Below are 27,383 nucleotides of genomic sequence, written 5' to 3' on the forward strand. Positions count from 1 at the left end.
CAGAAACACACTGGGGCAGAAGCAGATCACTTGTTTTGGCACTGAAGCACTTGAAACAATTAGGAGGGCCACCCTCCACTCCCCACTGACAGCAGGGCTGGATGTGGGATCAGAAGAGGTCTCTGCTCCCTGTGCAATGTGTTTTATAAGGGAGGTTCATGTTGCATTTAAATCACATTTGAATACCAAAGAGCATCACTGCCTCCAATTCCTTCACTATCTTTCTTGCAATATTTTCTGTCAGAGGCTGAGAGAAAAAAGGAACCTTTTCCCCAGCTTCTCAATAAAGGGGATAAAGGGGATCAAAGTCTTCCTTCACATCACACCTGTATCTTTGCTGTTTTTTTTTTTTTTTTTTTCAAATGAACTGTACTGCAAATATGTTCAAACAGAGACTTTCAAACCTGTACAGCCCCAAAAGGTGAGATGACCCAGCACATGCACGAGGGGAGCAGGACCCTTTTGGACAGATCAACAGCAACTGCCAAGGCAAAAGATGGAAAGGCCCAATAACCTGAAAATTTAGCAAAATCTAGGAAGAAAATACCTCAACCACCAAAATCTGGAGAGCTCCTTGTTCAGCAAACCAACCTAGCCAAACAGCAGTTGCAATTTGGGTTACCTAGAACAAAGAGTTAAGTATTCATGCTGTGGCAGACACACTGTGCAAAGAAGCCAGTGCTCAGAACCACATCAGGATGTGCTCCAGACCACACTAGGATGTGGTCCCACAGCTACCACCCTGTTCTGTTGGAGAAACCAAGAGAAACAGCTCCCACACCTCAGGCAGGCACTGAACTCCCCATTTCCTTTCAGCATCCTCTCCCTCCTTTCAAGCTAGAGCCCAGCATTGCCCCTGTCAAGCCCTACCTGGTTTGCTGAGCAGAGATCTGCAGAGCTCCCTGTCCCAGCAGAGCCATGTGGATCCTGCCTGGGGCTGGTGGCCCCTGCCTCTGCAGGCAGAGCTGACAGAGCAGCAGCCACACCTCGGGCTCAGAATTCTTCCTGATGCAGGGAGGGAGAAGTTAATTAAACTCTGTGGAGAGGAATGATTATAAAAAGGAACTTTCTCATCATTCCTGGGGTTCATAGGAACACTGATAGACATATGCTGTATTTTATGGAGAAGGCTAAGTCATCTGCAAGGACAGTCAGATCAAAGCCGAGGCAGAGGGAGAGCAGGAAGGATGTGATTACCTCTGCTGGGATCTGACCAGAACTAATCCAGCCCTCATGGGAAGGGCAAGGGGATATGCAGGGCCCAGTTCACACTGCAGCTCAACTTCTGCAAGAATAATTTAATACCTGAAGGCTACCACAGGCACAACAGTGCTCACTAGCTATTTAACTGTGCCCTCCAATTATCTGATAGAGAGGTTTTCCTTCACTACAACAACCAACTGTACTGCAGAAATACAGACTTTTGATTTCAGGTCCTTCATGCATTTACCAACATATTCCTATATTTTTCATTATTTACTTATACCTATTCTTCTTTCCAGTCCCCTTGCAACGAGCACTTCCCTGAATTTTATTATTTGCTCATCTGGGAAGAAATACCATGGGTGTTACAGATAAAGGCAAAGCCTTTAAAACAGTACAGTGAATAAAAAGGCTGTTTTCAGCCTGAGTTTTCCTTACTACAGCCATTTACTGAATGCACTGAAAGCAAGGAGAGAACGAAGTCACTGCTGGTAAAAATGGCCTGTGGAGGAACCTCACTGAAGCTTGGAGAGGAAATTACTCTTCATGCTATTTCAGGTTTACGTCTTTCCTAAGAACGGGCTGATCGTTACCCCAGATAATGAAGACTGTTAATGTAATTAAGAACTCTGTTCTGCTGTTTTACAAAGCAAACAAGTTCCGGAATTAATAAGCTGCAAGGTTAAGTGACACAGGGCAAAACCAGAATTCTTCATTTGGATATAAGTGCTCCACAGCAAGTCATTAGCTGGTACTTAAAAGTGCAATTTCTAATTTAGGACACAGAAGGTTTTCCATTTGAGGTATGTGTAATCTCTAAAAGGTCAGGTCAATTTTAAGATTATGACCAGATATATATTATCAATATGAGAAATTGCATCCTTCCATAACCAAAAACCACAGGAGAGCAGGACCAAGTTGCCTTGCTCTTCTTCCTGTATATTATAGGTGGGTAGTATTTCCAAACTTGTCTGTAAATTCCTTCCAAGTTAGGCATTTCAGTAATAGTAATTTTAGCAAACAACCATTTTTCAGTTTATTTATCTGATTTAATCATGTATTTATGTGTACTGACTTAACACACAGTACAACCCAAAGCTTGCTGTAGGCTCAGCCTAAACATGCACAGGTACTTTCCAGGCACAGAAGAGAGACCTGGGGATTAGTATAACCTGGATTTTATTCCTGAAAATGCTGCTGGTTCAGACTGTGCAGCCACCCCAGAGAAACAGGGACACACAGCCTAATGAAGCAGCAGATTCCCAATCCCCTCCTCCTTGCCACAGGTTCTCATTACTTGTCTTGCACTGGGATTTGCCTCTGTCACAAAACCTGCAGAAAATTAATGGTGTCCCTCCAAAAGTAATGACTTCTCTACCAGAACTGCCACCACCATGATGGAAGAGCTGGGAGTGCTAAGGGGAACAGTGGCAGCTGCAACAACAGACACAGCCATGGCACATTTTTTAAAATGCTGCCTAGTGGATGCTGTGCTTCATAGGAAGGTGGTTAAAAGTCAGATACAAATGAATAAAATCAGATAACATTGAACACATAATGTTAAATAATGGCAAAACGTTTTAACTTCGTGGTGGGCTGGTGGATTTCTCATGCAAAGACATCCTAAGCTCACTTTTACAATTTGGAAATGATATAAAATTTTTTAACTAAAGATCTCCATTTCTTTGAAAACTCATTTGTCTGTGATGAGAATAACAACATGGTTCCGTTGATGTCTACCTATTTTGCTAACCTGTGAACATGCTTCCTAAGGAAATGGTAACATTTTCATTTCATACTGGGGAAGAAAAATAACCTCAAATACACACTCATGTCATCTGCCTAGACCTTGTTTGGACAGCTTGCACGTCTCACAATTTTCCTGTTATCACTAGCTCCTGTGAATTAGAGTGAGAGCAGGGAGATAAATGTAATACTGCAATATACAGCTCGATACTGAAGATCACTCTGCTGTGACATGCCTTGCACTTCAGCACTAACACAATGATATGGTTATCTAAGGTTTGAGGAGACTGAACAGCCTGTAATATATTAACACACTTTTCATTTCAGAGATAGTGTCAGGAGCTGAAAAACAACTCTGGTTCACCATGCTTTGGTTATTTCCCTTCAGGTCTTTTCTCCCCTCTGAAACCCACACCAGATTTGGGGAAGTAGCAACACCCCCCCTGCACAGGCAGAGCAACATGAACAGGCACCAAGTGCTGGGGTTAAGATCTAGTGAGAAAAGCCCATAAGGTCACTTTTTCTGCAGCTTCAAAAATTAACATTCTAAAAGGCAACTTGCAGGAATTCCTATTTTTAAGTTTCTCAAAGGAGCTTTCAGATAATTTTAAGGAAGTCCACTGCCTGTAAAACATTTGACATCCGGAAAGGAGAACAGTCTCTGGCTGCAGAAGTGCTTTTTCTCTCTTCCAAGCCTACATGAAAAGTATCACTGGCACAGTGAGGACAGAGAGAGATGCACAGCTCAGGGTTTTATTTAGTTTTGTTTTTTTTTCTTGACTGACCCAGCTTGATGCTGGCGCCTGGCTGCAGTTCCAGCGGCCCCTGAAGGCAGTCATGCTTTTGCTTGTGTGGCTGACTGCTGAATTGGCAAAAGCTACCTTCACAAAACCCCTTTTGCCAGAACACCTTTTTGTGTTTGCATTTAAAGAAGAAAAAATTTAGATAAAGCTTTTGCCAACAATATTTTTCTCTATTGCAGCAAATGTTACGGAGTGATAAAATAAACCACCATTGCCTCAGTGTTTCAGCTCTTCAGAGCAGAATTTGCTCCTCATGAAGGAACTCAGTGGTAGATGGGTAAGTGTAAGGAGAAGAGCAACCATGCCTGTTTCAGCTCCTCTGTAAGTCACAGGATGTGCAGAAGTATTAAAAAGAGGGGCGGGGAGGAAAGGTGGGGAAGACATTTTTACAAGGATTGAAAGTGTTTCTGGAAGAGCAGAAACAATACAAACTTGGAAAAGCTCCTCAGTATAGATGACATTACTAACTTCTTTTTTTAATTTGGTTGCTAAAAGTATCTTTACAGGGAACATTATAAAAAGACAAGACCTGGAAAGATTAATACCCACATGTAACTATTCCCTCATGCTTTGCATGGCTGTTAAATGCACAGGTCTTGCTGAAGTGAAAAGACAAATACAGGAAACACAAAGTGATGAGGAGTGCACACACCTCATTACAAACCAGCACTTGGTACTTCTCTTAGTTACAGAGAAGTTTTAGGAGGCTGGTGACTAATACAACTCCCTAATCCTTGGTCAGCTTTAGAAACCTTCCTCATAAGGCCAAGGTCAGGACAAGGCTACTTCCTTAATAACACAGGGAAGATGGCATCTCTAATGATGGCTTCTGGCTGTTTTTCTCCTTGCCTGTAAGAAGGCCACAGAGAACATTTGCTTTCTTAAAGTGATGCAGAGCTCTCTATTTACCAGCAGACAGGCCCTCACTGCTCACCAGGAAGATGAAGGTGGAATTGCAAAATGGAAGTCTCAGGTTGAAAACCACAAGTTTAGTGCTTTCCTCACAGGGAAGTTCAGTTGAGGTGGTAAAATCCTGTTAGCATGCAATGGCTTAGTATCTTAGATAACCTACTATTTATTTTAATGTTACCCACCTGAGGGAGGCTCCCCTAATGAATCTATTTTTGTAATGTCATGTAAGTTGAAGTTTAGAGCTAAGTTTAGAGCAGAGTCATATAAAAAATATCAAACCAGGAAATAGCTTAATTGAAGCTCACAGTAATCACAGCAAATTACAGTGAAATTTCCATGGGATTACATTTTGCATTCCCCAAACAAGCAGAGGAATTCAGCTCACAGTCTTCCCATTTTGCTGAGAATTCACTTTAAGGATTTTCTATGTAAGTAACATAATATGATGCCATAAAAGCTGTCTCCAAAGTTACAGTCTAAGATGCTTCTGTGACCCTGTGGGAAGCCCATGCTGGAGCTGGCTCCTGGCAGGACTGGTGGCCCTGTGGAGAGAGGAGCCCACCCTGGAGCAGGCAGGACCCGTGATGCTGCTGGGGACCCCACTGGAGCAGCTTGTGAGAAACTGCTCCCATGGGAAGGACTCATGTAGGAGGAGTTCCTGGAGGACTGGCTCCTGTGGGAGGGACCCCACCCTGGAACAGGGGAGCAGAGTGAGTAGTCCTCCCCTGCAGAGGAAGGAGCAGCAGAGACAAGATGTGATGAACTGAGCACAACCCCATTCTGGTCCACTTGTGCCACAGGGAGGGGAGAAAGGTAGAGAAAACCACAAGGGAAGAAGGGAGGGGCAGGGGAAAGGGTTTTTTAAGATTTGATTTTATTTTCTCATTACCCTCTCTGGTTTTCTGGTAATAAATTCAATTAATTTTCCCCCAAGTTGAGTCTGTTTGGTCCATGATGGTATTTGGTGAATTATACTTCCCTACCCTTATCTCAAGTCACAAGCCTTTTGTTTTCTCTCTCCTGTCCAGCTGAAGAGGGGGAGTGATACAGCATCTTTGGTGGGCACCTGGCATCCAGGCAGAGTCAAAGAACCACACTGGTATTCACAGGCACCTCCACAAATCACTACAAGACTTAATCTCTTCCCACTAACAAACACAGGTTTTTTCACAAGGAGCATCTCTGGTCTGTGTGTCCCTCAGCTGCCTTGAACACCTCCTCTGAAACAATACACAAACAGCTGGCATTTACACAGTATATGCAGGTTATCTCTTTCATCCAGGCTGTACAGCCCACAGTCCAGTAAAAATAAAGAGAATTTCACATCACATTTTGCCACATGCAAGGATTTTCTCTACTTTTCAACAGGTCTCCAACATGAGAGAAAGGTGGGAACTTTTGACATCACTCTGTTACTACTGCCCAGTTCTGGATGGTTTTTAGTGAAAAAAAACAAGTTGCCTTTTCAGTAACAATGTCACTGCAAATCTCTCAAGGCTAACTCTTGGTAACAGCCACCATAAATACACTGGAACATGCACAGAGCCAAGCATGACCCTAACAAAGGCAAAACAAGTTCCACCACTAAATTTAGAAAGACCTCAAAATGGTCCATGCTGAGTAATACAAAATAAGATTTCAGCCCATAAGGGGAAAGAGAAAAGAAGGAGAAAAAAAAAGAAAAAAGGAAAAAGAGAGAAGCATTTGAATGGGATATTGTGTATTAACTGTAAGAAGAGGAAATTCATAAACCAGGAGCCATGTGTCCACTTAAGATGATCTGTGGATATTATACTTACAAGATCTCTATGATCTACTACAGAACAGTCACCCTTTCAGAGGAAAGCATTTTGCAACAGGAAGAGTCCCTTATGTTCAGCTTTTTATAAGTAAGAAACACAAAAAGGAAAACAAAATTAAAGATCCCATGGCTGTACAGTTTAATACTTCTAAAATTTACTTAGAAATACTTTGGTGTTTTAATCCCAAATTATTCCCCCAAACTTTTACATTTTCTACAGCACTAAGCCAAAGAGTTGTGCTGTCCCCACTCAGTGAGCTTGGAGGGAGGAACAGGAAAAGATACAAAATCTGCCCGAAAGGCTTGGCAAATTTTGTGTCACTGGAAGTGGTGCAGAGTGACCCATGTTTTGGTAAAAATTAATGGTGTGCCTTTTTAAAGGACACTAGACAGAAATACAAGCACCTGTGCCTGTGGATTCCATACTTTCTTCTACAAAATCCCAAAAAGAGATCAAACATACAGTATTTTTTTCAGGGCAGTTACAGTCAGTTTTGCACATCTGTGCTGGGTGCACAGGTTGAAAGGGCAGAGTGCACACAGTGACCATCTTTCCACACCCCCCAGCTGGAGGGCAGAGATGCTCTGAATGGCTGCCCAGGCACCAGATGGATGGGAATTATTTCTAGGCACAATTTTAACACTGCTACCATAGCAAATCCACACTTATCAGTTATCAGTGCCTAAAATGAACTCAGAGACTACTGATTTAAAATCAGATCATCTCATACTGATACCACCCCTGTGCATTCATGGATTGTCTCTCCACAGGTCAATAGATCCCAAACTACTCTTGAACAGAACACCAGCTTTTCTCTGGGCATGAAACATTTTAAGACTCAAACTTTGAAAGATGGGCAAGAGTTGCAATTGCAAGCTCAGGCTGATAGGATGCTCAGCTCAAATGCAGGGTTACAATTCAAGAGCAATCTCCCAGCCTTTATGGGAAGCTCCAGATCATGCCCAGCTCCAGAGGCCAGGCACAGCAGAGGGGTGGCCGATGGACCAAGTAAGTACTTCCCAAGCTGGAAGTCAAAGGTGACAACTCATATACATGATGGGAGCTGTAACAGCAGGTGAACTCAAGGGCTGGTGTCAGTTTTTGTGACTCATGTCCCATCCTTGAACTTGATATGAGACTTTTTGATCTCCCAGTAAAGTCTTTGTTAATTGGCATGTAGAAGCAAAGACTATGGGGAGATTACAGTTTTCTGCTTGATTTCTTAAAGCACAAAAATTGGCACGTTAAGAAAAGAAAGGTCTTCAAGGAAAGGTAAATCAAACCCCAGAATCTCATTTAGTCTCACTACTTCCCCAAAAGGCTGAATTCAGGAACAGAGAATAGGAGATAGAGAGCTTAGAAATGAAAATAAGAGTGTTTCCATTACCTTTTCTGCAAGCCAGCCTAGATGCCTAATCTCTCGACTTCCAGCAATCCCTGTTTTACCCAGCTGGTCTCTGACCTCTGCAATCACCCTGGGGATGAGCTCATTGACACTGGAGTGGATGGCATTGAACCAGGCCTGGGCTGTAGCTGAATCCTTACTCCTGAGCACCACGGTGTGCTTGGCATCAGGTGAATGAACTTCAATAATTCTAGAAAAATGGGGGGAAAAACATTATGTTCATTCATATACTAACAGGCAGCTAAATTTATTACCTCATTTAGTGACTGCAATGAGTTAAAAAGGATACTAATATTGAGACCTAGCACTAAAAACTTACCTTTAAAACACCTGAACAGAGTAGGATCATCTTAACTGAAGCCAGGTCTCCACTGGCATTATGATAACATCCTTGAGAAGGGGATTTGCCAGTGCTGATACAACCCCTCATACAGCATGTCAATAGGAGTTTAGAATATAGAGGCAAGAGGAACATGCACTGACATGGACACTGCCCAGAACCACAGACTGTGTGGATGATGACTGTGGAGAAGCCAGGGATAAGCTGCTGCTTTCCTTAGCTGGTTATCATGGCACAACCAGAGTTTTTCAGTGTGTTTATTTTATCCATGCAGAGATAAATGAAAATCATCCCCATCCCAAACAGAGGGATTTTCCTAGGATTGTTCTGTGGTTTCAGTGATACCACTACACATTAACACAGGCCACCAGCATCCTCAATGCTCCATTTAGAGCCTGCTAACAGTGGCTACAAGAAAGTGCTAACAACAATCATATGATTGCTGCTGGCAGGCACCTTTCACAGATTTTCAAACTCCTGTAGAAGGAAAGGAGTTCTGTTTCAAAGAAAACATTCCTACTGGACTATCCTGTGGTTTCCACTGTGGTTTGAAAAGTACAACTGAACACAGTTTTCAGGAAAATGAATCCTGTTCATTGTGGTAATGGGACCTGTGCCAACACCTTTGCTAACAACAACAACAAAAGTGCTTTGACAGGCAGCTGCAGTTATTTCAGCTCTGTTCTTAGTGAAGTTATTAGTTATTAGTGGGGCTTTGTGTGCTCTTTATGGCTTTGTGGGCCATTTTACTTGAACATCTGGTAAATAACCCAAAAAGTAATAGCCTGTTTTATCTTTATGTAGCAATTATAAAACAAAGCCCTGGTCATTGCCCATCACTCAACTCTGTATCACATTTGCGCTTTTTTATTGTAAAAGTACAGTGACAGCCCCCGAATGTTACCCTCCCAAATTCAACCTGGGATCTGAGCCTAAGCATGTACTTCTGTCGTGTGTATGCCTGCCCAGGCTCTGGGACACACAATGACTCCTTTCTGCAGCAGAAAATTAATTAGTTCAGTGGAATTTATTCAGGTTGAAGTTCAAAACAGAACTGTAATGCAAATATTTGTTGTGCAATTACAAAATCCAGCAATTTGGAGCTTAACTAACAATTAAGAGGTTTTAATTATTTGGTTAAACCAGAGCAGAATCCAGAACAGAGAGTGACTGGATCTACACAGCTCTCTGGGGCTCAGAGAGGAAGGATCCCTGGTTTCATGTTTGTCCATTTTGAGAAGGGGAGGTTTCCATGTAGCCACTGTTCTAAATATAGAAAAGGTCATGATTTTCCAAACTCAGCAGCTGAACTGTTCAGGGTCTTAAATCACTGGATAGCTTAAGAAGTGGTTTGATTTTTCAGGAAGCACTGAGCCAACACAGTAATGCATGTTTCCTCAGTAAAGCTGCTGCAGTTCAGAACTATATGAAAATTAATGTTCTTATTTAGCCACTCCAAGATGCACCAAATTTTCAGTTTCAAGTACCAAAGTAAAATTCCTTGATACATGATGGCAGTCTTGTGAACTAGAAAACTGTATTTATAGACAGGCATGTTCCAAATCACACTCCCATTTTTTCTGAACTGCTAGAAACAGTCATCTCCTTCATGGTTAGGATTTAGCCATTTGTGTCCACAGATCATTACAATCATGCACAGCTATCATACTCCAGTCTGTGTTTCCATCACAAACACAGCTCTCCCACTGCTGAGTCCCACTGTGACTCTGAACTGCAGTTGGAGCGTGTTCTTGTAGGCAGCCACCACCAAAAACAAGCTAGACAGGCTTGGATTTTCAAAATACATTGTGGTAATCAGTGAAATGTTGCTTATTACTTACAGAACAGTTTTTGGCAGGAGATCTTACAGTATTTCACAAATGAGGTCAGTGACAGCATCCTCATTTCACCAACAAAAAAAAGGAAAAGGGGAAGAACCCGGACAAGGCAGGGAACAGGCCAGGAGCAGCAATGAGGATTTTCAGTCCTCTGTCTCCCATTTTAATACTTCTTTTAAAAACACAAATTATTTGGACAACACAGCAGTACTGTGCTGCATTTGAAAAATGTTAACACACCATATAAATTGTGTGAAACAATGCTCTTTGCAAAGCCTGTGGTTTCTACAGGGGACTTCCACCTACAAACTTGCTGCACATCATGCAGTAAACAAAGTGCTGAACACAGACTCTGAAGGCTCAGAAGAAAGTGCTGCTTTTTCAGTTGCAAAGGAACAGCAGAAAACTTGTGTGATTTCTTTGTAAGTTAGAGTTGTAGCAGGTTTTGACTTAAAAATAAATTATTGAGAGCTGAAAGAGCTTCCAAATGGCAACTTGTTTACCTCCAGTTTGTAAATTCTTCCTTCAAACAAGTGGATTAACATACAAACAGGTATGTTAGTACTCTGGCCTTCATCAAAGTGTATTTTCCTTGATGGTGACTATTTAAGTATTTCTACAAGAGTTCTATCCCCTAAAATAATGAACATTTAGACAGTTGTCAACAGTTCTGTATAAGGGGTTCTAAACCCCACATATTCTTTTTAATATCTACATATTCAAATGTGACACCAAAGTCTAAATTCTAGTATACCTATGCATACACACATACTGAGCCATGCTTGCAAAAATACTCATCCCTCAGTGACTTGTAATAGAGCTAGTTTGGGAATGCCTGTCGGTCACAAAAGTGTGATGCTGATGCACTGCCAATGCAGAAAGTCTTCCTTGTTCCATGAGCTGAGTAACAAGATGACTGGACAATACTCCTGACACTTCTCAAAACTTAGTTCAAAACAGGATGCTGCTTTGACCGTGCTGAAAATTATTCTTAAATTATTATTTATCCACAGCACTTTTCCACTCTGAGCAATACATCTGCAGGCATCATTCCTCAGCAAGCTGCTACATAGGCCAACTTTTATTTACACACCCCAAAGTCTAAATCCTCAACTGCTTGAATTCTGCTACTGGCGATTGCTGTAAGATCTGGACTAGAAAACCTTAGGAAACCAAGCTTGCAGATTTCCACCAAAAACCCAGGACTCCTGTCTCCACAGTCAACTGGGATGGAGATACTAAAATAAACTTCAAATCTTCCTGGAAACCCATGGGCTCTGACTGCAATCAGATGCTGAAAGTGCTGCATCCCTATAAACTCTTTCCTTTTCTGCCTTTCAGCCCACGCTGCTTTGATTCACCAATCCAAATGGATGATGCTTTCTGTATAGCAGCTGACTGATGGCATTTCCATACTTTCTGAAAAGAAGAAAATACCAGTGACCTTAGTAAACTCCAAGACTAAGGCACTTAAATGCTTCCAGCAGTCTAGCCATTATAGTTTTGATTTGTTCCTTGGCTAAACTGACCACCTCTAAGTGACTTCTGTTTATCTGCAGTTCAGTGATAAAGTTCCCTTAATTCCCCACTGAATTGAAATATTTAGGGCAATGCCACAGCTGTGTTTATTCTCACACTCCACCACAGTTATGTAAATACTGCATATGGAGCTGTTTCTGATAAAGCCCATACCAACCCAAAGGAATTATATGCTAGCTCTAGATGACTGCCAAGATGCGCGGCATCTCTCCAGCTTGGCAATGCATATGAATGATATCACATTTTCTCAGAGATCATTTGGCAAACCTTATCATAAAAGAGTAATTTTCTCTCTCCTTCTCAAAGACCCTCAGTGAGCTGAGGAGTGTTTCCAGCATCCTCTTCTCCACCCGCAGAACACGGGGGTGACACAAAACCCAGTGCTTCCAAATGCTGTAACCTGGCATGTAAGAGGAAAACTCCCTTCCTCTCTTCATCAGATTTTCTACTTCACAGAGGATCAGGAGGAGTTGAAAGCAAATGTTTGGTAGACCATACTCATTCCACTTTTGATAAAGCTTCTTTCTGTAGGAGTGTTCATTATCTAAGAAATACCTTTTATCAAAACTCTTGAAAGTACTTCTGCCACCAGCAGAAGTACTGGCTCAGGACCAAATCAGGCACTGAGTTACACTTCATGACTCTTCCTGGGCCAGATTATGTATTCAGTAACTGATTAAAGTGTGGAGTAAATCCCTTGAAGTTAATGATAAGCTGGAGCCAGAGTTATTCAAGTCCATCACACTACTTTGATTTTACACTGGCACAGAGAGGAACATAACAGGCTGTCACTGACTTTGCAAACTTAAAGATGAATCAAAGGCCAAACTGTTCGCTCTGCACTTCTCCTCCATCACTGTCTCCACATGAAACCACAGTATATAATTTTGGTTTTTCTGAGTGTACAAACATAGGAACCTTTCCAGGAAAAGGGGGAATTTAGAAGAACACAACCTGATTTATATTTGAAAAGTTGTAGGTTTTGTTATAAAATAAATTTTAAAAAACTGTTAAGGTTCTTTTGAATTCTATATGCTGCATCAGGAGATGAACCAGGAACTGAATACATTAAAACTAAGCAATGGAAACTTCGGGCTTAGTCTGCAAGGAAAATATTCCAGAGAGAGACTGTTAGGCTTGCAATGAATTCCCCAGCATACTCTCTGAAGAAGCACCTTCATTTGATGAACCTAAATGGAAGTGAAAGCAATTTTACCAAGCAAGCACTGCTTGGTAATCAAGTGGAATTTTTCTATGTGAAAGGCTCTCAGTCCCCTTGCTGTCAGAAGAGTACTTGCTGTATTAACAGTTACTTGGTGGCTTTCAGTTTACAGTGCTAAAAACAATGTAGATACTTTCCTGGGGCTGGACTAGACTGATATCCAACCAGAGGGTGTATATATCGCTAATGAGCTGTCACAGTTGATTTCATTTCTATTTGCCACCAGCTGGGCTTTAATACAAGGGATATCAGAGGAGTTGTGCCACATGCAAGTAAAGAAAGGATTTGGTTCTGCAATGGACTTGCTCACACCACTGCATGCAGATGCTGACCAATCTGCAGAGACATCAAACACTGCCTTCTTCACCCTGAGCAACCACAAAAGTAATGGAATAGTTTTCAAATGTTTATGGATATTAAGGAGCAGGACTCTTACACCACAGTGCCCAAAAATTATCTTATATTTTACTGTCTTGATTTTTTCTTTTATATTCTGGTTGTAATTATACTGAATATTGCTAATCCAGGAATATGGAGTTCAGCCTTCTTCACAGCAGAATCAGCACAAAACAATGGCAAAGACGCTGTTCCAAGGAGAAGTTGGGGTAAATTATTTGGGAAAAAAACCCACTAACAGCATTATTTCATAGAGATGTCAGGAATTTGATTTAACATTAGAAGTTGCTGAAATTTTAAAACAGAAGATGTGATTGGTATATTCAATACACTGAGCAGAGCTCCCTGAAGCAGCTGTTTTCCCTGAAGCAAACCCACAGCCAAACTCAAAGCAGCAGCAGCAAAGCAAACCTTCTGCAGCTGGAGCTGCATCTGGGCTTGGCAAAGAGCACATAACTGCAGTTGGTAACAGGGGAAAATGCCCCCTTCCAGCTGAGAAGAGGGTGGAGGGTCTCATGCTGCTGTGTAAGTTCATGGGTTTGGAGATGAATTAGATGTCTTGTGCAAGGAATGTCACTCTTGCTGTTAGGAAATGCTGTAGTAGGACCCAGGGGAAAGAAGAGGATGTGATCCACAAGTGTGGGTGAAAACTGATATGGAAACAGGGAAAATTAGTGGGGCTGCTGACAGATCAGCTCTGTCTTGTGCATGAGCTGTCACAGAAGGAAGTCTTGCTGGAAGAGAGAAATGGCAGGTTTACCTTATCTAGCAGGGTATGTCTCAATGTCTCATAATGTTATAAATCTACTTTTTGACTTCCATGACCAAGAATCCCAGGGATCACTGCTTACTTGCCAAGTGAAGCAAAACCAAAGCCAAACAACCATGACTACAAAGCCACAAATTCCTTCTGGATTAATTACTGGCCTCTGCAAGCTGTAGGAAGAGCCCCCACCTGGAAGTCAGTGTCCCAGAGATACTGCCAGCTTCTTTGGGGACAGTGTGCATGGGTCACCTCCTGGCACTTTCACAACTGACAGTAGACCCATCTTCCTATTGAATAGACACAGAGTCTGATGGAAAAGCTGTATGTAAGTGATGAGAAGAAGTAGCAACTTCAGCAAAATTCTTACTATAGTAAAACAGGAATTTCCATCAGCAGAAACACAGGAGAAAGCAAGCTAGAAGTGAGCAGAGGGTATTAAAATAGTAAAGTATTCACACACAACCCCTAAGCACTAAGGACCAGCCTCAGAATCTACCAACACTGAGCTGGAGCACCTCCGATGGCAGCCCAGCACCAGGGCTCACACCGTGATTGCCATTTGCTGCCATTCCCGTGACTACATGAGGTGCAAGAGAGACCAGCTTTAAATACACCAGCTGAAAATCCTGCTCCTTAATCAATGGCAGATCAGGCTAGATCAGAGCTGTGAGACTGAACTCCAATTTGCAGATGGGCTGGTAGGCAAGGGAAAGGCCAAGACTGAGCACAGGACAACCACCAGGCAGGAAGAAGAGCCTTGAGGTTGTCAGTGTCTCCAAGCCATAACACAAGGACTGCGGGAACTGGGAGCATAGCAGGCAACTGAAACCCTTGCACATCAATCTTATTTCTTTGGGACATCTCAGGGGTCTTTAAACCGCTCTTCAACATTATTTAGCAGCAGCTTGGGTGTCAGCACATATACTTTTACATACAGATGCACATAAAAACACGATTAACTATTTGTTTTCCTCTTCCCTGCAGCACTCCCACTGCTCTTCCTTTCCCTTTACTCTGTGACACATTTCTTAGAGCATCCCTCTATCTACACCTTCTCAGAACTTTGTTTTTTTTTCTTTTTTACAAAAGTGTTTGTTAAGTACAGTCTGCTGCAGTCTTCACTCTCTGGGTTTGTTGCTCTGCCTTGCTGGTTTGGCTTCTTATTTAATCACTTTTTCTTAATTTGTGCTCCTCTCTTCCCTCCATCCATTTCTCAAGGTAGCTCCTTATTTTCTGTTTCCCTTCACCTGATTATTTTCCAGTTCCTTTGCTCTTTTTTCCATTTCTCAGCTCAACCCTCTACATCTGAAGCTGATTGGAAAAATTCAAATTCTTTGACTTTTTCAAAATTCCCCTAACTGAAGCAATGGCTGAAAAAAACCAAAATGGCAACACAAAAACCCACCAGCATATGGTAGGGTTTTTTTCATTATTTAAATATTTTCACAGGAAATAAAGACTTTTATTAAAAGCTTGTTAATCAAATATCCAGCTGAAAGCTTTCTTCCAGCCTTAGTTACTGCCACCTCCTCATCACTCACCACCCAACTCACCAGGACACATTTTATTCATGTCAGGTCATGTTCAGCCCAGCTCACACATACACACAGACATCCATACAGTTTTATTTATAGTCACATATATGCATGCATGCATGCACAGACACTGGTTTTGAGTTACACATGCAAGAGGTTTACCCATTCCTATTTCATTTATGCTGGAGATGGGAAGGACATCAGGAGCACACCTGTATGGCCCAGAAGGATGGGGAAGGGGGAAAGCCCCATGTCACTACACCAGGAGAAAAGATTCATCTTTTTTTTTTTCAAGAAAATAAGACATGCCTAGTCCCAAATTCACCAGGACCTGCAGAGATTGAAGCCACAACAGCCACAACATGCTGTAACAATCCAGTTCTATACTGGTATCTCAAGCACCCTGCAGGAAAACTCAGGGGTTTCCACTGTGTTCCCAGATCCTGGTGCATCTCCCAGTAATTCAGTTCTCAAACCATTGCCCAGAGACTACATCAGTCTTTAGGACATTAGAAACCCATTTTAACATGATTTAACAGAACAAGAATAAATAATGAGAAAAAACCAAAGTAATGAAGTTCACCCTAGTTTGGTGATTTGTCTCAAAAAAGGCAAAAATGCCTCCCATCTTTATGGGAGGGATAGTCCTACAGAAATGTCTGATCTCAGTGGCCTTTCAAGAAAGATGAGAAAAAATTTAGGCTAACAGAAAAATTGGTATGACCCACACTAAAACTGTTTGGCTTGTTGGGAGTTTCACAAATGATAGAAAACAACTATTTCACATAATGAAAATCAAATTTTAAAATCACCATTTCCGTCTAGAGGCTTCAGAGCTCCAGCTCCTAGGTTTAGAAAACTGCCCCTGATCAAGATAGACGACTGCAGCTTACAAAATGCATCAGCAATTGCAGGACTGCCCAAAAAGCAGATGATGTAGATGAGAGAGAGCTGTCAGACAACCAGTTATAGAACCATTAATTATTAAATCTATCGGTTAATGAATTAATTGTAGCAGTTAATGCCTTGCTCCCAAAACACTGTTGTGAGAGAAAAAATGCAAAGTTACAGGTCCCTCATGAGACAACCCTAGCCCTGAATGCACTGACCCTGGCTACTGAGAAGGGTCCCACAGCCATGCAGGGTATTGAGGAGGAAGAGGAGGCCTTCCCCATGACCGATCCCACAACTCCACTCCTGCTGTCCATACCCCAAATTCTTCCCTCTCCTACTCTCAGAGTACTAAAGAGAATGCCTTTTTAGCTGAAGTACCTAAGTTCTCTCAGCTTGAAAGAGGCAACAGTAGATAAACCTCAGATGCTCTCTACTTGTTCATCCCTTCCCACAAAGAGCACCTTTTGTAAGCAGATTAGCAGTTACAGAACAGGAATACAACAAGAGACATCCAGATTCACACAAAAGCTGGATTTGGATCCATTACAGTAAAATAGTTGGAAGCTAAGGTTAAAAACACATGTTCATCATGACTTTAAATTCACAGCCTTTTGTGGGCAAGGCTGTAACAGACCAAGCACACTGTAATAGCACAGCAGGGTGATTTAAGGATGAGGGAAGTGTAAACCAGAGTTTCACCCTGAGTATCAGCACTTTTGCTCTTTTCTGGATTTGAATTATACTCTTTCAAGTTGCTTTACTTTAATGTTGGATTGTTGATATAGTAATCTAAGGAGATAATAAACACAGCCCACCAGGAAAAAAAAATCCAAATGCTAACAAAAATTCTTGATATAAATCAGACTGACTCAAGCATGCTCAATGACTTCTTCAAAGGACTTATTGATATTCATACAGTAAAACATGTCTGTACCAATAATGATAATTAACTGCTATGTGCCTTTCATCCAAGGATCTCAAGCTGTAGCTCACAACAACACTATGAATTAAGTATGGTCTCTGCATTTCACAGAGGTTCTACAGCCAGAGAGCAGCTCAATAACAACACAAGGAGCAAAGCACAAATTCCTTGAGGAGATGTGGAGGGCGATTTTTAATACTGGTAATGCACCCATTCTGTATCTTTATCCATGCTCTATCCCCCATGCAGACAATAAATTCTTTGTCCTTTCTTGCCTACCTACAACATACAGAAACAGAAAAAAGGCCCCAGTTTCCTAAACCAGAGCCCAGTCCAGCTAAATCTGTACTGTGCACTAGGGAAAAAAATAATCCCACCTCCCCAGGAAGCCCCACAGAGCTGTGGATGTCCACCCAGGAGTGACACCGCTCCAGCGTGTCAGCAGTGCCAGCACAGTGGTGGAAATGGGCCATCACCTCCTTCCTCCTTGGTGCAGGGCTCAGCCTTGGCCCAGCACTAACCCCATCTGGGCTTGTACTGCCAGTGCCATTGACTGCTCAGTGCTGTCAAATGCCTCCTAAGAGGCAGAAAACAAGGGTAAGTATGACCTGTGCTCACCAGGAGTGGCTCTAACTCATCTCTGGTCATTCTGTGGCAGAGCCCTGCCCTTTGTGAGGCCCAAACATAAGTGACTCAGGGAAACCATTCCCCCAACAGCAGAGAAAAACCCCAGGCTGCAAAGGTGCACCCCTAAGTCACACTGCTCTTGGAGGAGAATCAGCACACCAGGGCCTGCTGATAGCTGGCAGAACCAAGGCATGGTCCTGTTCACCAGACAGGAGAGAGGCAGGCTGGGGGCATGAGCCAGACCATGTTTTCATCAAGGAGATATCCAGAACCTTCTCTACTGCCTAATACTTGCCTCCCTATCCCCTCAGTTCCCCTTAAGTTATATAAGCAGGAACTGAAGAGGTACAGGAGCTGCTTAGTCTTTCATTCCCTCACCTACTTCAAGATGTTTGTCTTTTTACTGCATTTTTTACCATCTTCTGCTTACACCTAATATTTGTTGTGAGCATTCATGACTCAAGTTTTTTGATGCAAGGATTTGTTTCTACTATGTCATATTAAATCATTTGAAATTCAGTTTTTTCCTTAAAAAAGCTTCAGCTTTTATTTTCATGTCTTATTGTAGCAAAAGTAAATACATGCAAATTCACTAGAATTTGTTTTATATTTAAGATTTTGAGATGCCATGTTAGAATCACACTGCTATTTCATGCTGCATATGCTGCATAGTTACTTATACACTTATACTACAATTCAAAATGCTAAATCTCATGGACACTACTACTGTACATTACTGACACTGCTGTTATTAAATAATGTAAGACAAAATTATTATTTAAAAATGTATACAAAAGGAAGTTTGGGGAGCAATGGCTTCACAACAGATCTTGTGAATACTTCATTCAATGAATCAGTATTTCCCATTGCAAAAAAAAGAAAATCAAACAAACAAAAAAACACCTCAAAGTAATGAAGCTCCTTGAATCTACTGCTGCCTTTGGAGTAAATAGGTCTCAGTCTGTCCTGTTCTGCACCTCCTTGATGTCTTCGGAAGCTCAGGCAATTCCCAGACACAGCTCACTGTGCAGAGTCCAGAATGAATGGATACCAGCCAGTTCCTCTGCCATCTTGTACTAGGTTGACCCTGAATTCCAGGCACCCAGCAAAGTTACTCTATCACTCCCCTCCACTAGTGGAGAGGGGACAGAAAATGTAACAGGTTCCTAAGCTAAGGACCAGGAGCAATCACTCACCAAATACCATCACAGACAAAACAGGCTCCAAGTTCAGGAAATTAACTGAATGTATTACTTACAAAATCACTGAGATTACTGAGAAGCAAAATAAATCTTAAAAACACCTTCTCCCCCCTGCCCCCCCCTCCCTCCCAGGGTCTACCTACTCCCCTCCAGTGGCAGAGGGAGACAAGGAATGGGAGCTGCACAGTTCATCACAGGTTGTTTCTGCTGCTGCTCAGGGACAGGAGTCCTTCCCTTGCTCCAGTGTGGGGTTCCTTTCATGCAGTTCTTCATGAACTTCTCCAGTGTGAGTCCATCCCATGGGCTGCAGATCTTCATGAACTGCTCAATGAAACTCCCTTTCCCCAGGATGCAGTCCTTCAGGAGCAGGCTGCTCCTGCATGGGTCCCCCACGGGGTCACAAGTCCTGGCACCAAACCTGCTCCAGCATGGACTCCTCTCTCCACAGGTCCCTGCCAGGAACCTGCTTCAGCACAGATTTCCCACACAATCACAGACTATTTTGGGTATCCACCTGCTCTGGCATGGGCTCCTCCATGGGCTGCAGGTTGATCTCTGCATCCCTGAGATCCTCCATGGGCTGCAGGGGCACAGCTGTCTCCTCATGGGCTGCTCCATGGGCTGCAGGGAAATCTCTGCTACAGCCCCTGGAGCACCTCCTGTCCCTCCTTCCTCACTGACCTTGGGGACTGCAGGACTGTTTCTTTCACATATTCTCACTCCAATCTTATCTGGCCACAATTACATCTGCAAAGCAACTTTCTTATTTTCCTTTTTAAATATGTTCTCACAGAGGTGTTACTACAATTCCCAATTGGATCAGCTTTGACCAGCAGTGGGCCCACCTTGGAGCTGGCTGCCATTGGCACTGTAGGACATGGAGGAAGTTTCTGACAGCTTCTCACAGAAGCCACCTCTGTAGCTTCTCTGCTACCAGAACCTGGCCATGGAAACCCAACACACACCTACAGAATATGCCTGCTTAATTTTATCTTCTGATTGTAATTAGTCCAATCCTGAAATGGACAGTGATAGGAAAAGTTCACTGCTGGGAATCCATCTTGGTTCATTTTTCCTAGCTTCCAGACCAAAGCAAACCTTTCCCATCAGAGTGCCAAATCCTGCCAATGAAAAACCAAGTCATTAAGGATGGACCCTGCTGAAGTTCCCTGTGAGATTCTCACTGCTCTGGACTCCTGACACTGGAAGAATATGATGTGTGCTGCCAGGATAAGGCCCACACCTCCTGGGTTTGGCTGAAAGACGTGCAAGCAGAATTTCAGGGTGACTTCAAGAGCAGATGAGAAAACCTTTTCCATCCACATAGCATTGTCTCATTCTCCAGGGAATGTCGTGTCTCCTGTGTTGTGTACAGAAGTACCTTTGTATTATATCCCAAGATTTTAAAAGCACCAACAGAAAAAATTTCACCCAAGAGACCTTTTTTTTCTCCTGTTCCTTAATATCATCACCAGAAATTAATGAAAAGCTTTCTACACTGCAGAAGATTTTCTGTTTATTGGCATTACTAGCCATGATCATTTCCACATGTTCCTTCATTGGGAGGGGATGCTCCTCAGCGAGGCCTGACATTAACCTTTACTGCTGCCACCAAAAAGGTCACTTATCAGTGAAAACACAGCAAACAATTGATTTAAGTAGCAATTATGTTAACCAGTTTCTTCCAGCCTAAAATATAACAAGCCCCGCACCTAGAGAAGAATGGCATAGATGATCTTTTCTCCTGTTGCCATGATTTTATTATTTAAAAAAAAAATCTTACACACTAATTTTGGTATTGGTTTGTATTAAGGATCTTCTCCTTGGTATCTTACAGCATTTTTTATCAGGTAACAGAAAAGATCTCCTCCAGAATGAACCCACAGGCAGATCAGGTGAAGGAGACATCTGAGAACTGCTGGGTCTAAAAGCATCAGACATCACTTCTGCTCCAAAATAACAAGTTCACCAAAACCTCTGAGAGTAGACACAAACTTGAGAATCTCTGAACTGGGGTCAGTCTTCCATGAGAAGAAAAATGTCCTCTGCAGGGCTACCACCTCTAATGGGAAAAACAATACTCCTCTGAGCCCATTAAATCCACATTTCACTGCAGCTTTCTAAGAATTGGAGATAATTCAGTGCCAACAAGCAAGTATTTCCTTTTGGGTCCCTTAACATAGGTATCTTCTCATGCTGGACATCAAATCAGCTCATCCTGGTCCCAGAAGGCTGCTGACATTATCCCCAGCCTGCACTAAAGAAATCACTGCACTGGAAAACTCAGGCTTTCCATGTCCACACTTGCTCTTAAGTGAAAATTAGCTCAGTTATAGTCCAAAGGAGCCCTTTAATGGCCAACATATGCTTTGGCATCCTGCCAGCAGAGCTCTCTTAAGGCCATCCAGCAGAGTGACACCATCAGTTACAAAATCTATGTGTGTCAGGTCACTAGGTTATGAAACAGAAGTGTTGTAAGCATGTAAGGACGTGGCTTAGGCCCTGCTGTGAGCGAAGACAAAATTATTGTTCTGGAATCAGATTACTATCTTGGAAGGCACTCCAGTAAGAAAGGGTCACTGCATTGTAATAGCATTAATACTGGGAAATATGAGTTCCAGTGTTCAGAATTGTTAAAAAACACTGAAACCAGTAAAGATGGCAATCCATGGGGTGCTACTACAACACTCAGCTAGCACGATGGTGAGGAACTGCATGCTTGGATGGAAAAATCCATCTCAGACTGCACTGTGCTGGACTACAGTAAAAATCAGAAGTCACTCTTTCCACAGGAAATGACAGCAACACAAAATGAAAACCATGATAACAAGCAATATGACTCTCCCACACATTACTTCCTAGTAACACTGAAGAAAACACACATGTAGCATGCTTCAAAAAAGTCAGCTCCATTGCAGAGGTATCATGAGCACTGAGTGTGTGTCCCTCTGAGTCAGTCCTGGCTCTCAAACCAACTGAGGGCCAGGAGAGTGACAGAAGGTGAAAACTATAATAAAATCAAAAAAGAAAGGGGAAAAAATATGAGAAAATAAAGTCAATGCAGGCAAACTATCATTACATTGTACTGATTCAAAAAATGCGACCTGTATGAGTATTTTTAAAATACACACCATGGCAGAGAGAAAGACAAACTCTCAGACAAGTGATACAGCCGTCAAATCTTAAACTATGCAGACATATGTGGAAAAAAGAGTGGCCAATATCAATAAACACCTAGATCTAAGCTGAGAAGGACTGCTAGGGTTATTTCTGGTTTACAATTGCACTTCTGTAGCAGTCAGTTACTCTGCCTTGGCTCTTCATCTCACGTAGTGGTTTCCACCATAGTCAAAGTAAATCCATACTAAACAATAAAGTATAGAAGGGGAAAATTAAAAGGTCAGACAAATATAAAAAGGGAAGATGGAAAACAATACAGATACTAATAAAGTTTCTAAATTGCACTGCAAGCGATTACAGAGATTACATCCTTCCCAAGCCGCTTTCTTCTCTCCCCACTTCTCTTTATCCTTTTCTGCAAATGAAAATGTAACTTTTGCTTATGCCTATATGTAAATGCTGAGAATCTAAGGCATTACACCAGCTTCTGAGCACTGCAGAAAAATGAAAAGGCCATTATTTGGATGAAGAATTAGTTTGTATCACTGACTTGACTGCTCCCTTTTTTATTAGCAGCTGTTAGAGAAGGGATCAGGGAGTGTGCTGGTGCAGTGCAGCTGTTCCACATATGTTATAAATAAGGGCTGGTAAAACCTCATCCTATTTTTAACATTAAGAAAAAAAAACAAGTCACAAAAACTCCCCATTAATGCCTTGTAAGTGGAACTTTTCTCCTCTTCTTGACTTTAATGTCCAGAACTGAATACTCCAACCACACCATTCTTAAAACAATATTCATTTAAAAAAGGAAAGAAAATGCAATTTAGTGGAATCAGATTTAGGCAGCCTGGAGGATGTAACCAATTAGTGTGTACAGTATCTTTTCCTTCAAAAGCAGACACTTAATCATGATGAAAACAACCCCCCGAGATTTTATTTCCCACAGAAGTGCTGGATTACTGCATTGAGGTTCCTCTAGCATAACCCAAAAGCTGAGCCACGCCTCATGTGGCTCTGTCACCACCACCCACCCTTCCCAAAGCTGCTGGCTCCCCTTGCTCGATCGTGTGGCCAGAGCCCTGCTCACCAACCCCAGCGCAGAAAATGACAGCAATCATTCAAGGTGAAGGCGAAATCCCAGCCCCAGGCAATCCCCACTCACCTGTTTTCGGGGTCTGACACAGTCAGGTTGCGTGTCACGTAGCACATCTTGAGGGGAATTGTCTTCCTGTCCCTGTGGATGGAGAGCGAAAGCTGCGCCATCGGCTCAGCAGAGGCGCAGCCCAGGCGCGGAGATTCGGGGGGCGGCGTCTCCCAGCCGATCTCTGACACGGGGGAGCCTTTCTTCACATAGGGGGTTGCTTCTCTCATGTATTTCACTATGGAAGAGAGAAAAAGAGATGGAAAACAATAAATAAATCAATATTCTGGAGTTGCATGCTCAGGTGAGTTCTCTGGACTGGTGTTAACCCTCAATGCTGTCCATTAATTCTGCTCACCAAACATCCCAGCACAGGAAGCTGTGCAAATACAGAAGATCAAGATGTGCCTGCTGCCAGTGTCGGTATGGTGCTATGAGTAAAATGAGGGAGAAGAACAGAACAGGCAAAGTAAGAACACGCAGCCATAGAGTGTAGGGCCAGGAGAGCCATCCCACCTTTCTGTGACAGTGGGTAAGCAGTCATGCAACAATTGCTTCACACAGAAGCCATGAGCTGTCTGAGGTACAGGGATGTTTAAAGAAAGACATTCAACCAAGTGACAGTATTCCCTTATCTAAAATGTCCCAGCAATACTTCCAGTGATTCCAACTCACATCTTGCTTCTGGTTCGCACTCATCAGTGTCCCACCACTAATCTCAACAACTATTTCTGCTTGCTGGGAAGCAGTTTTGTCTAATCTACTTGTACATATATGCAAACAAAAACCAACCCCTTCTTAGCCTTCTCTTGGGGAAATAAAATGGACTTTGAGCCCTTTGTGAGAGTGAAGGTGTCAGATTAGATCTCAGCCTCTTCTGGGCTTTTTTCCAGAATGGATAAGAAAAGTGAATGTAGGATTCTGAAATTATCTTACTATATTAAATTATCTTACTGCATTATACCTTTTTTACATGTATGCTTCATATTCCCCTCTTTATGCAGGCAACTACTGCAATATTGTTCTCTTGTTTTTTAATTATTTTGGTAGTTTAAGCTCATGGTTGCTTTTGCTATTGATAGGCTTGGCAAATCTGCCAGTCAAAGCCTCCTTCCCCTTCACAAATCTGATGGAACTCAGACAAGACATCCCATTTACCTTCCCTGGTTAAGCCAATATTCCCCCAGCACACAGCTGTGGCTGCATCACTGGCTGCTGCCACATGATTGTCCCCACAACTCAAACAGCAGTGACACAACCTGAAAGGGCCCGGGCATTGTGAACTTGCCTGGGGGAGTTATTAAAACGCTGTGGGAGAATATTTCAAGGAAATGGTGCAGATCATCGTGTCAGCTCAACTGAAGAAGCTGGGAATGACTGAATAACAAAAAGGTGGGTAAATTACAAAAGGGCATTGTGGTGAAGGATGTTAAATTAGGGAAAGCTAACTGAAGTTTTTGAGTTCAAAATGAAAGCAAGAGAAGTATTCAGAAGAGTGGAGAAGAACAACAGTCTTCCTACTATCTAAACTACAGATCAGCTGATTAGCTTCAGCAGCACTATTTCAAGGCACTTCATAAAAATTTTACCAAGAGAGAAACCAGTACAAATCTAGAGTCCAGGCTTTGTGAGCTCCTATTGCTCTTTTTCTCTAAAACACCTTAGTGCCCATGTTGCCACTGTTCATTTTATCCTTTAAAAAAAAAATATGTTAACTTCAATCACAAGGATTTCTCTGTTTAGGTATGTTATGGGATATTCCTTTTTGGGAAGGACCATTTGTGATTTATCAGAAAGGCTGTCAAGTGAACACTGATGCTTTTATTTCCTTGTCCAATCATATTCTGAGTATTTTCTTAAATTAATTTGTTCCCTTCTCAGGAAAGAGTTGGCACAGAATTCCGCCAGGTTTCCAGAAACTGTTTCAGGCAAAAAGAGTTGAGATTGATTTTTAAAAACTTTTTAGATATCTACCTAAAGTCCATTATCTAAAAACCTGTGTCACCTAACTCCCCAAACCAGTGCTCATCTTTGCGTACTCCAAAAACTACATGATTTTCAGAGGTGCTGAAAATAAGCAGTTGTTGCCAGTGTCACAGGGATACTGGTTTCAGCAGCTGCCATCTCAGTTTGGATGTACTCATAGCCTTAGGAAAGCCAAGAACAGAACAGATACAGATGTGTGAATCTATTCCTGTTAACACTGAACGAACACGACCTTGTCATTAATTTCCATGGGCGGAACAGCTGAAGCTGTGAAAATCACGTTCAACTTCAAACAAAATTTTGTTCCCTTTAAAATTAGAGATTAATGATTGCTCTGTTGAAAAAAGTAATCCAGTCAGTTTTTGAACACTTGTACAATGACATGCCAGGAAATGTGATTCCAAATAAAGGTCCAGGTCTCAATAGTGTAGCTATTTCATCTGTGCTATTTTTGTCCTTTTCCAGTTGCAGTTATATCCATTCAACCCTAGCATATTTTAATTAAGAGGAGGAGAGAGGGGCAGGGGGAGGAAGGAAGCTGAAGTAAAAACTTTGGCTGGAAACTTAAGCAGAACACAAAATGTGGTTTTAATTCCCCAGAGACAGGACAGAAGAAAAGAGGCAGCCTTTCCATGTCCCAAAAGCCAAGTTTCCATGCGATGTACCGGTGAATTCATGGCAGACAGCTGCAGTCTTTCACAAAGTCCCATGAAAAAGGAAGCAGGGATAGGGGGAGAGCAGAAACACCATCCTCTTTCCAGAAACTGAGCCTCAAACACAGCAAAAGCCAAGAAACTACCTTGAGGAAATACATCCTATGAAAATTCCTTCCAACTTCTGAACTCACAGACATCTAGTTTCTACTACATCTCAACAGAAGATGGTTGCTCAGCCCCAGGAATATGAACAAAGAGCTATTAATGCACTGATAAACTGCTAACAACATCTTCATGTGAAATTCCACAGTAGAATGAAAAAATGAAGTAATTATATGCTTTCTGTAAATAAATAAAAAATTAAATTAAAAAAAAACCATTTTTCTAGCTTCTACTAATAACATTCCACTTCCTACTAAACACAAGCACAGGTCTCAATTCATGGCTAAATTCTGCTGGGTTTTACAGCCCAGACTTTATGGCTGTTGCAATTCAGGTGTGATTCATATTTTAAAACCCCCCATAATGGATACATATAAAAGCACAAATATAATATGGGAGTGGAGGAGGTGGCAGAACTTGATCCATTTATGTAATTTTTTGCTATTACTTAAACTTCAGAGCCACTGTTTCCATTTACTTCACCAACATCTGTAATTACATGTCCATAACCAAAGCCCAGTTTATGAATTTAGCTGAGATCAGGCACACATTGTTCAGATGAGTCATAAGTTTTATCAGCAATTATTTCCTATTTACCTCTAAATTCTGGGTGCAAATACTGCAGAACATGCTGTTTTATAACAATGCACCAGCAACCCTACTACATACATAGCAATTTAGGATGACCCCACACTTTTACATTCTGCAGCCTTTTCACTACCCACTTCTTAATCCACATAGCAGAAAACAAGTTGATACCAGTATCTATTATAGGTATATTCCTATTCCACACTGCACTATCTGAGAATCATGGATAAAGCAAAGTTAAACTGCAGTTACACAATTCACTTCCATAATCACGTTTTAAAACCAGAAAAAAGATGATACAGTCTATTGGACATTAAAGTAATAAAGTGGATAATACTGTTTTCAGAGCATTGCACTCAAGAGCTGGATTTTCTTTTTGATACAGTGGCACAAATTCAAGCACTGACTGAAAAAGAAAGCAACTATCAAAAACACTGGGTTTATATATTGCCAATGAAACTACCTAATGAATTAAAACCTCAAAACATTTAATAAAAATAAATAAAGCATGCAATTGTATAACAATTTTAAATTATGAATAACTATTTTATAGGCATATATACACATGTATATCTTTG

The 27,383-nt window shown here is 41.9% G+C and overlaps 1 protein-coding gene across 1 annotated transcript in view; it reads right to left on the reverse strand.

The window, feature by feature from the left end:
* Positions 1–27,383, reverse strand: part of SNTB1 (syntrophin beta 1) — a 113,394-nt gene that overhangs the window by 33,928 nt on the left and 52,083 nt on the right. Inside the window, exons 2-3 of the mRNA XM_036404371.2 lie at positions 23,435–23,651; positions 7,854–8,061 (exon numbers count right to left, since the gene is read on the reverse strand). Of these exons, the coding sequence (XP_036260264.1) occupies positions 7,854–8,061; positions 23,435–23,651 (425 nt within the window). The remainder of the gene's footprint in view (positions 1–7,853; positions 8,062–23,434; positions 23,652–27,383) is intronic.

The sequence above is a fragment of the Molothrus ater genome, chromosome 1 (genome assembly GCF_012460135.2).
Source record: "Molothrus ater isolate BHLD 08-10-18 breed brown headed cowbird chromosome 1, BPBGC_Mater_1.1, whole genome shotgun sequence".
NCBI lineage: Eukaryota > Metazoa > Chordata > Aves > Passeriformes > Icteridae > Molothrus > Molothrus ater.